General features: G+C 39.4%; 1 protein-coding gene across 1 annotated transcript; it reads right to left on the bottom strand.

Moving 5' to 3' along the window:
• Nucleotides 1-5,161: 5,161 nt before the first annotated feature.
• On the bottom strand, nt 5,162-7,184 carry LOC104587051 (uncharacterized protein At4g08330, chloroplastic-like). The gene is made up of 2 exons (XM_010244491.3): nt 6,779-7,184; nt 5,162-5,968 (listed from the first exon to the last, which is right to left on the bottom strand). Exons 1-2 carry the CDS (start codon nt 6,853-6,855, stop codon nt 5,569-5,571), a joined length of 477 nt encoding a protein of 158 aa, XP_010242793.1. The 5' UTR covers nt 6,856-7,184; the 3' UTR covers nt 5,162-5,568.
• Nucleotides 7,185-11,391: the final 4,207 nt, after the last annotated feature.

Below are 11,391 nucleotides of genomic sequence, written 5' to 3'. Positions count from 1 at the left end.
TTTACGAAGGTATGCGCCACAGAGTTGATCTGGGAAGGAAGAGAATTTCATTAAGTACAGAAAAACACCTCCGTAACAACACAATGACGGTTCGAGGACTTACTACAATGGCACAACGCATTACTTTGGGGCCTAGCTCAGCAGGTCGCATCTCAATCATGCTGGAGACCTCCTCAGGAAAGATGGCATCCCTGCTCTTGTAGAGGCAAGTCCCGATATCCATGAGTGTCTCTCCTCGGGTACTTCCCCTGTAGAATAGTCCTCGGGACGTTGAGGATGCACCTCGGGTGACGGAGCCACCTCAGGATGGTGCGGCAGCTTCTTCTCCTAACCGTCTTCGACCAAGTTAATGATTGGAACCTCCTTGGTCGTAGTGGAGGCAATGGGATCAACAACTACTGCCTGAGGTGTATCTCTATGGGACATCTTCCTATTCCTCTTATTCTTCTTCATGTCAAAAAGGAACCCCATTGCTAAAATATCCAACATGTTGCCTGTGGAAGAAGGCCAAAAGTCAACTAAATTAGTATGAAGCAAAGCAACAAACGTTGAGTACCCACACTCAAGGTAACGACCTACTTAGAGGACTCATCCTGGCCTGAATAAGCTTTTCCTCAATTAAGAAGTCATTCAGTTGCAGGTTGCATTCCACTAGGTCTCGCATCCTAACCTCCATACGCTCACTCAGTTCTTCCCTGACGTCCTTGTTCCCTTTCCTCCAATGTGTTGGTAAAGGCCACCTGGTAGCTAGAGTGACAAAGAAGTACTTGCTCTTCCAAAGCCAAGACCTTAGATGGGAACCTGTGAAGAAGCATGTACCCATGCTGATAGGACAAGTAATAACTAAATTTTCCTGAGCTGCTAGCTTGGTTTTGCTTGATTTGGCAAAGGTTAGTGAAAGTTTTGATATCTAGAGATAGGCCGAGCTGGTGAAAAAGAGAAATTGTACCGACCAAAGTGCGGAGGAGTTTGGGTGCAACTGGCTAAGGGTAATATTGTAAAAATTCAAGACCTCAGGGATAAAGGGGAGAAGCGAGAATCAGAGACCGGCTTTCAAACCTCTTCGAAGACGGCAACCTTATTCTCCTCAGTCTCCCAAGGTAATCCCCCGACCAGAAGTGAATAGCCAAAGGGATCAAGAATCCTATACCGGGTTGCCAGGCCATGGATGGAATCAACAGACAGTCGAGGACTGAAGTGGTCCAGTTCTCTAGGCCTAATTGGCCGACGAGAAGATGAGGACTTTTTGTGGGAACCTCGTTAGTTTTGTAAAGAGGTGCCCTCCTCGACCTGATTGGACCCAACCCTCTCCGCACTAGACTCGCTACCCGATATACTTGAAAGCAAGGAGAAAAAATGAAATGAAACAGAGCTAGGGAAACGACTTACCTAAAGGAAAGAAAGACCGGCATGAAGACACCACCAATGAACAGCACGCTCCGCGACCTCCAAATATGCAAGAGCTTTAAATGGGACAAAGGAAATGGGTCCCCAAGGGCCCTATTTATAGCTGGCATAACCGACCACAAACGGTCTAGATCGATCAAATCCAATGGCTCCCAGGGGTGCATTTGCTCCCATTATGAGGTCAAGTTCGGTTGAGCGTGTTTTTGACGTACGCAGAATTTATAGTCCGCGTGACGTCCATACTTACTTGAGATGCAACCTTGCCCTTAAGGTTGAGCCAGTTGGGTCGTTCGGGTCTAGCCCATAGGTTGGACCTTAGACAAGCTAGAGACTGGGCCGAATCCACCAAACTTGTCATGAACTCCCGCCCCGAGTTGACTACCTCAATCTCGGGAGTGGGGGGCAATTGATGCGGGGTAATTTGGCCTGACCCGTTAACACATTGACATGTGGAGCGACCTGCCGACTAGGCGACATCTCAGCATTTCCAGACACCTCAACTGGCCAAGTCACCTTGGGTCCCTCAACCAAGACCAAGGTCCGAACAGCTCCCTAAATTTGCCGAGGTTCCATGTATCATCCTTCTAAAAGGGAGCCAATTGTCTCTGGTATCCTCGAGATCACGCCGCACGCCATCAAACCATATCCTCATCCCACCCAAATTGGAGGGAACAAGGTAAGGCTTATCAGCTTACGCAGAGTCCATCTTCAGGTGCGGAATGGACTTTGAGTTACGTGGGCCAGTAATCTCAAACATGTTTCGTCAGGTCTACGAAAGCTCACCTATATAAAGGCACCATCAACACCCTCAAGAGGTAGGCGCAATTTAGCTCTCACATTCTCATATTTACAAGCAACCTAGCTCCCTACAAAACTCTTCGCTGTCTTAAGCATTGGTGTGCCCACATCGGGTAAAGTACCCCGGAGGACCTTTGATACCACTTTCTTGCATGGATCAACAAAGTATGCAAGTGATTGGACAATTGGGATTAGGGGTCTCCCATGGATCAACGGAGTATGAAAGTGGGGTTGATTTGGCATGTTTGCCATGTCATCATTTGGTGAGGGTCCCATTACATGATAAGTCGCCTTTTTACTCGTCAGATTGGAATCCACTTAATGCCAATCAATGGTAGAAACGTGGTCCTAATCCTAATCGGTGTTAATCCCACTCATCTGTACCAATGCGGAATTGGGACCTGAATCAGAAAAGAACCAGTTTGTGCTTCGCCTCATAACTTGTCACATGACGTACACGATGCATTTAAGGAATATTTATGGGTGATTTAAGGAATTTAAGGTAAAAATTAGTTGGTCATGAAAAATTGCTTAGACAACAAATAAAGCATATTCCTTGATATCATGTTAAATAAATGCAAACATAATCAGACTCTAAGGGTAATTAATTAAATAAGTTCAAAATATACCTTTCTTTATCAGAATACTTATCAAGAAAAAAAAAAAGAGAGAAAAAACTTTGTTAACCTAATAAACCATATAAACTACAAAAGTCTATTGTAAAGGCTAATTTTATCTACTTGATTCAAAGTATCAATACTTACGATTACACCTGTTCAAGGCCGGGCTTTGGACTTGGACTTTGGGCCGGCCCCATTCAAATTTTGGCAAAAGCTAAACCCAAATCAAGCTTATGAGCAGGTCTATTTATGATACATAAAAAAAAAAAAAAACTTTCAAACATCAATACCCTTATTTTATTTCAGTTTAATATTTCAACAGTGGATATATATACTAGGAGGGGTTCTAATGTATCCTATTATTTTGCATTTTCGGTGACCTGGAAAACCAATGCATATTAATACTTTGAACCTTAGAAGATGAAGAGATGAAGAAAGGAGCAAGTACAACAAATGTCTATTGCTTTCTGAAGGGTGGATGAGATGCAGATGTAACCTCCAGCAGTTTAGCAGAAAGTGGCTTCTCCTAAACTATAAAATGCATTCTCACACTTGTTAGGCTAAGATTTTATCATACACCGTGTAATATAATTACACTCAGCACTTTATCAAATAAAGAAAGGAAAGAAAGAAAAACCCAATATTCCATTGAATCCATCCCACCATAATCACCCATTGGTTCTCTCTGAATAAACCATAGTGCATGATTGATCTTCAATGTTAAAGTTACATTTGATCTTGTGCATTCTTTAGTTTAAGCCATTGAGAATGAGATGAGATCTTTCATAATGGCCCTTTCGGCCAAAAAAAAAAAAAGAAAAAGTGTCACTTTGCATTACTGCAAAAAAGCTAGATAGAAAGTAAGCCTTTTAGCATGTGGAATAAGGGTCTGCACCTAGATCAAAACTGCAGATCCAAAACCATCTTTTCCAGATCTACAGATGTGTAAACTGCTTTGCACGTGAACCCCACACCGCCACACCTGAATCTGAATACCTTCTTCATTCAACATGTTAGTTTTCTATGAATGTGGATGAACTCCCATCAAAAGAGCCGTGTTGTAATGAGGGCATTTTCATTGTAAGATTTACATGCATTAAGATCCTTTTCCAAGACTGACCGCCAACATTAGAATTTAGAAATGAATGATGTTGCTGATCTGAAGTTCTGAACTTATATTAGACTTCTTACTAATTAATGTCTGCTTAGATCTCAGCACCCTTATGCTCAATCCCCTAGAGGACTTCTAAGTTCTAACTATTTTAATTTTTTCAGCCTGATAATTGACAGATGGCTTATTGGGGATGATTTCTAATATCCGAAACATTGAAAACCTCTGAACTCTCGGAATTTTGAGTACCAGTGACCTTCAATACCCCTATGACATTCTCATATGCACAATACAATGTGATACCAATCAATACTTTAACATTGGTCTCACAGCCTGTAAAAAAGCTATCGAATTCAGCTAATTACATGATGCTCTATGTTTTCAAATGCACAAAGCCTATATTTGAAAGCCCCCTCAATTGCAATGCTTTGGAGTAGCAGTAGAATTTATAATTCATCTTGAGGGGGCGTTCTGTTTTTGGATTTTGAGAGAGGGGAATGTTTGTTAATAGGATTTTAGTTCCCATTGATCATGAAACCCATGTTCTTTTTTCAGATTCATATGGGGACCAGGAAAACTTTATTTGCCTAGGGTAAGTGATACATATCTCCTAAGTGGGTAAATAACTTTCTCACCTGGGGGAAAAGTTGACAGCACTTGAATGGGACAAAAATGCTTCTATTAATAATGGACTTTTATGGTTAAAACGGTCATTGCCTTATTTACCTAGGAAACAAAAGAACATGGGTAAATGCACTTACTGGGTAAGTAACTTACGGGAAAGCAAACAGGGCCTATGTGAAAATTTCAGGGTATTTCTGATTAGATCGTTTTAATTGTGTTTCTTGCAGTAAAACAAAGTAAGGCTAAGGGTGGAAAGGAAAAATAAATTAATAAACAAATAAACCTAGAAGAAGGGAGTGAAACATGTAAGTCATGAATGACGTTTATATTTGTAAAACTTATGAACCAGATTTTCCATATCTAAAGAAGCTTAAAACCTTTTCTTCCTCTCATCCTCTGAAAGAATAGACCAATTAAAATCATGGTTAATTTGAAAAAGTTGGTAGGAAAAGGCTTGTCTGTGATAACACAAGTTCAATCAAACAGCAACAAATGCTTTCCCATCCCTAACCAGCTGTCCATGTCTACAAACCCTCAACTTCTTGTCTGTGGTAAACTCTGCCTTCAATTTCTCCTATCTTCTCTTAAATCATTTATAAGATGGACATAAAAGCAGAACTTTTAAGATTTTGAATGTCTGTACATAACACACTCACATGATTGTCAAAAGAAGTTCAACTACAACAAAAGCCCTTACCACCACCCATTTGATTGAAAAAGATTTGTCCAATGCTTGCTATTCTTTCTGCTGATGACATTCAACATACAAGTACACCAAGTACAAACACCGATGCACACCTCTACTCCTGGCTGATGCCCATTAAGGATTTCATCCCAAACAGAACCTTGCCAGTGCACTAGATCCACCCCAAGGGTGCCTTTTATGTGACAACAGCAATCAGGAGACTAAAATAAACTAGATGTGGCATCTCTACAATCTTCAATTGCTTGCCTGGTTGAAGGATCTTTATCCAAAACATGGATATATGACAGAGACGCTCTTCTGCATCATGTGAAAAGAGGAACACCTGATTCTTCAGAGGAGGAAGGCTGCAGGGAACGAATTTTGACATCATACTTTCTACAGAAGGACATCCCATACCCTGAGCTTGAATCTGATCCATCTGGTACAGATGGGTAAGAGAAAGCATTGTCTTCATAAGCATGACCAACAAGGCTCCCACATTTACGACAGAGGAGCTTGGTTCTTCGCCGGAGAAAACCCCATGAGTGCTTGGAGATATAGTAGGGCATGCATCGGAGCTCGTCAACCTGAGTAAATCTGCTCTCATCAATTGAGAAGAATGATATGATCCCCCTCTTTATGGATTTCCCATATTTTGATCCTATTTTTGAGGTGTTCCGATTGGAGGAGCTCAGGTTCAGGGAATATCCACAGGAACCACAGCTGGATAATAAATGGAAAACAGTCAGTTTCTGCACATAGAAAGTAACCACCTACACCTCTGATGAAAATACTGAAATGGAACAGCCAAATAAAAATAAACTAGGGCCAGATGCAAGTAAGAGGAGGAGAAGCCTTGTCTCCAACTCCACTCCCTCAGACATACACGAAAGCAAGTGATGTGGTAAAATCAAGCTATTTTTGTATAACCACTCCAAAATATCCTGATCTATGAATAATTATAACCCAAAGGAATGAAAGGAAAACATTTGGCAAAGTTGCTAAAGTCCCCCAAACAGATAGAGAAGTGATTTGGGAGGTCAAAACCAGTTTTCATAGAACTATAAAGGAGTTCAATTTCACTCATCTTATCCAAACGCAATATTGCAAATACCAATTAATTCGCTTTCTGTCAACCCCACCAGTAATTATGTTATATCAGAGACATCATCAATCAAGCCCACTCCAGAGTACAGTAATTTCATTCAATTAGCCAATGTATCACTTTTTCAAAGATCTTCCACTGCAATTAACTTGATTTCATGAGGAACAAAGTTAAAACAATGCAAGTAAAAGAGATAACAACATTGATCTTAACTTTAACCATCATTCCATCAAACAGTGATCTTTCGACTCTGTTCCTGAATTCTTGTACAACGCAAATAAACCTTAATAATTAGAAACCCATTTTTATAACAACACCAAACCTTACATCCAATAACACAGACTAAAAAAGATACACAACAAAAATGATTATTCAGTCTACCATTTCATGAACAAAAAAAAGATGCAAAGAGAAAGAGACAACCTAACCTGTAATTCACATCTCTCTGAGACGAAGGGAAGGAAATACTGTAACTTCCATTAGAGTAACTGTCTTGGAGAAACATCTGATACCTCCGTTTGTCTTCTGACGGAAACGATTACAGAGATGACGACGGCGACAGAAAACAGAGAACGACCAGTTCTACGCGGCGGACGGGCAGTAGACGTTAGAAAGCGAAACCCGAAACTGTCAAGTGGACCAGGAGGTGGAGAAGAGGTTGATTCTGCCGCCGAAGTCGAAAGCGGATTCGATTATTAGTTACGCGGCTCGAATCAAATCAAAACCAGTCGAACTGGGAGGTTTTGGACTCGGAAAACTTGAAGGAGAAGAAAAGCCGTTTCGTTTGGCTGCTTTCAGCGTTTCAGGCGCGGTTTTCCGTGTCTTTATGCGCTGACACGGTCCAACGGACAAAAGATGGGAAAATCTAGAGCCCCAACGGTCCGACCATGATGTGTACATGTGTTGACAGGTGTGACCCTTCAGGACATTAGTTATGATATCACAACCAACAGATTCTACTTTCAACCAAGATACAGGGATCAGATGATAAAGGAGGTTTTCATGGTAGTGATGTCGTCATCATGTACACGTGTCGAAAATTTATTTGTCATTCTTGTACCTCAAATACACGATGAATACAGCCCATCAGATAATAGAATTCTAGGTTCGTTGTACCTAGAGGCCACCAACCGTTGATTTTTTTAGAGAGTCTAGACAATGAGATATGGACAAGTGGATGGCCAATACCACGTCAGAGTTCCACTTTAATTATCACTTTTCTACGAAGTTTGCTAATTTTAAATGACACGTGTCACTTATTCTATTTCGAGCTCTACTCACTGATAAGTGATACAGCAATTTGGGGTAATGGGCCGCCAATCTTGCCACATGGTAGATAACCATCAGTCCCACCACTACTTGTAATACTGAGCCAATCATGACAACTTCTTACGCGTGGGTCCCATGCATCAACTGACTGATGTGATGCGTCGTGATTTTGTCGATTTTCGTCCGGTTCCCGCAGAAGATTGGAATTTGTACTCTCACCGATCACCATTGATTTGGTCCTTGATCCCTTTTTGACTTTTATAAAGCAAAAGGACATTAGATGTGTACGCGTGAGAGATACGGTGTTCCCAAAAATCAGAACTGTCAATTTTTGTGCCAGTAATACGGGCTAATCACGATTCACGATGCACCACGCAGCTAATTCTTGAAACAAGAATAATTAATAGAATACTGGAAGCAAAATTGGGAACGGAGGTCTGTGACATTTCCAATTAAGTGTTGTCCATCTAAGTCGAATTGAAGTATTATTTATAGGTTAAGTTTAATTAATCAGTTCAAAGTGAATTTAGATTGAACCCATTGTTTTGGATCGCTCTCTTTAGTTGTGAATGTCAGAATCGCAAAACATCCCTCACGATTCTCGATTCCATTGGTGCTCAAGAGCTATTCCGCAAAAACTAGGAAAGTTCATTATCAGATTCACGACCTCAGTATATGGTCCTTAATATGAAATTTAAACTAAAACCTAATTGTGCGAATAACTTGCATTTCAGATCTCTTTGGAGACATCCGATATAATTGGAACTATCACCTTCTTCTTCTTCTTACTCTTGTTTATGCACAACATATCCTTTTAAAATCTACTATGCTTGCATAAGTATATATAGTAAGGGTCTGTTCGTTTTCTCCAAAATCTGACATCCGAAAGTGCAATAATTATATTAAGAGGTATATTGGTATTGCTGAACTTTTCTTCCCAGTGAACTCTGAATGCAAAAAATGTTGTTCTGAATTCTGAAAATTATCAAATATCCATTTTGACCCCATATATGATATTTTTTGTTTATCTTTTTGGAAGTATCATTGAAAAACAAAAAGTTGTATGATTGCACTTTAAGATATAAGAGATAAGAGGAAACGAACAACCATTTTTCTCTTAAAGTTAAAAAATTCCTCATAAGAGATCAGAGTTAGGAGGAAACGAGCAAACCCTAAGTTTTGATATTAGTATAAAAAAAAGGGGGATTACCTGAAACCCTACTATGGCCCACTTGCCCAACCCCATCCACGCATCAATCATGGGTTGTCCTATTATATACATACATACATACATACATCGCATGAAAGATTACTTGTCCCTAGCATTTTATTACAGTCTTTTTTCAACCAACCAAATGAAACACCCATGATTTTGGCATTTTAATAAAGAACTATCTTTTTTTTTTTCAAAATCATTTTTAAAACACGTTATTTTAGTATGGTATCTTTTGTTATATAACTATTTTCAAAACATACCTTTAGCACCATCTCCTAAATCGTGCCATCACTTCAACATCTAGTTGCAACATTATGTTTCACCATCGTTTTTCAGAACATGCTTTCAAAATATAGGTCTTCTTTACTAGAGTTGTTCATGAATTGGTTTGGTTCAGTTGCATTCAATTTTGTCAACCGAACCAAAAAAGTCGGGTTGACTTTGAGGCCAACCAATAAAGAGAGAAAACCGATTTCAAATTTCATTATATTTAACATTGCGTTAACCGATTTTAGTTAAACTGAATTAACTTGTAGCCTAAAAGGTCGATGGGTCCAACCTATACCTATATGCTCCCAACATTTATGACCACTTGGAGTTGGCTAATTGACTGTTAGTCAGTCCCTATATTTATTTAACATCGGTTTAATGAGGAATACTTTTTGGTTTTCACTCCTAGGAATAGACTCACAACTTTTTACTTTTTTGTGAGTTCGTATATTTATTTAACATCGATTTAATGAGGAGTAAGGGCATTTTTCTCTTCAGTTTTCACTCCTATGAATAGACTCACAACTTTTTACTTTTTTATTAGTCCCTATATTTATTTTTTGTCAGTCAGATTTTACTTTCTGTGAAAATAGATGAAGATGATTAGAAAGTAGCGGTTGTCGATCAAAAGTAAAAGAAACAAAAAACAATATGAGATATATGAAATACAAAAGGCAAATATGTGTATGTATGCTCGGGTTGGTTTCACATCAAGTTACAAAGAGCATAACTGCAACCAAACCAGGACATTAGGTTTTGCCATTTTTTAAACCAAGACCAGCTGAACCATTTTAGAAACCAACCATCTTGGATTGAGTCAATCTGGTTTGGTTGGTTTATAACATCTTCTAAACAGCCCTATTCTTTACTTCATGAAAATGAACGATCCAAAATTCATTTAGGGATTTTAAAATTAGTTTTAAGCAAATGTTTATCCATTCATCGCATATCCTATAACTTGTTAACTTGTTTCTTCTAGCATCACATAGAAGTCTTAAGCAACAAGCCTTATCACAAGCACAACTTATTCATTACAAGCCTGAGAAAACTAGTCTTGAGCACCACCTCTGGGCTAACACCCCGGTTGTAATAAGCCCCGCATGGCTCAAAGCCCTAGGTAACCAGCCCCAGGCATTAAATATCAAAGCCCTAGGTAACCAACCGCAAACACCACATCAAAGCCCTGGGTAACCAGCCCCAGGCACTGCTTCAAAGCCCTGGGTAACCAATCCCAAGCACTGCTTAAAGCCCTGGGTAACCAGTGATATTATCCTTACGAGATTATTAATATATTATAACAATAAAATTACAGCAAGTGCCCAAATCACATCGTGGAAACAGTATTGTGTTCCTTCCAAAATCATACACACCAAAGGGGGGTTTCTATTACACTATCTTCATACCATGCCTTCCCCATTGAACACTTCACTCACCAAAATGCAATGTCCTAATCTTTAAAAAACTATCTTCGAGCCTTAGTAATTTTAGAAACCTACCAACAACACATCAATCACATTAACCTCACAACATATGCTTCTTAATAGAACACCTCTATGAATAAACATGGGGGATAATTAATAAAGAATGTGAAGAATAGTAGTACACAAAATTCATCTGCCCTGTGCCACTTGCATGTGCATTAACAATATAGTCAATGGAATGCATAGAGCCGATAATCCAACCTGACAACAACAACCTAAATAACCTTACTTACACCCCTCTCCCACTTACATACCACTTTCAAAGAAGTGCCCGTAGAGAATCAGCTATCCCAAACCCCAACTCCAAAAGATATATACGCACAAAATTACCAGACCCATTTCCAATAGAAAATAGAGATGTAATTTTGCTTATTAACAGAAATATTTCTATCAATAAGCAAAGAGGCTAATTATAAGTACATATAGCTTAGCATCACAGAGATTGTGATGAGGATCTTGAACCACAGGACATGAGAGATTAGCCTTGCGATGAGAGATGCGATGACACAAAGAAAACCAGCGGAACACTGGTGATAAACATTATGTTGATTAATGGTTTGACAGACAAACATTGTAGTGGATGCTCTTGGTGGTTGAAAATTGCTTTAGAACAACAAATACAAACCACTTGTGTCAATGATGGGCTAAAAGCACCACCCACAACTAGTTATGATCACAGTAGATGAAATATGCTTCCATGTTCATTGTGATTAGTTATGATGACTCACTTCATCGCAACAACCAAGTCATCCAGATACATTAGCATCGTAAAAGGGTTGGTGTTCCTAGCACATGGTTGCGAGCA

Source organism: Nelumbo nucifera, chromosome 5, assembly GCF_055504915.1.
Source record: "Nelumbo nucifera cultivar China Antique chromosome 5, China Antique-T2T, whole genome shotgun sequence".
Classification (NCBI taxonomy): domain Eukaryota; kingdom Viridiplantae; phylum Streptophyta; class Magnoliopsida; order Proteales; family Nelumbonaceae; genus Nelumbo; species Nelumbo nucifera.
This window is presented reverse-complemented; position numbering and strand designations above follow the sequence as displayed.

Excerpts from the sequence above, each read along its gene's own strand:
- LOC104587051 (XM_010244491.3), bottom strand. The coding sequence starts at position 6,855 with ATGTTTCTCCAAGACAGTTACTCTAATGGAAGTTACAGTATTTCCTTC. Across the intron at positions 5,969-6,778 it reads CAGAGAGATGTGAATTACAG|CTGTGGTTCCTGTGGATATT; the intron begins GTTAGGTTGTCT and ends TTTATTATCCAG.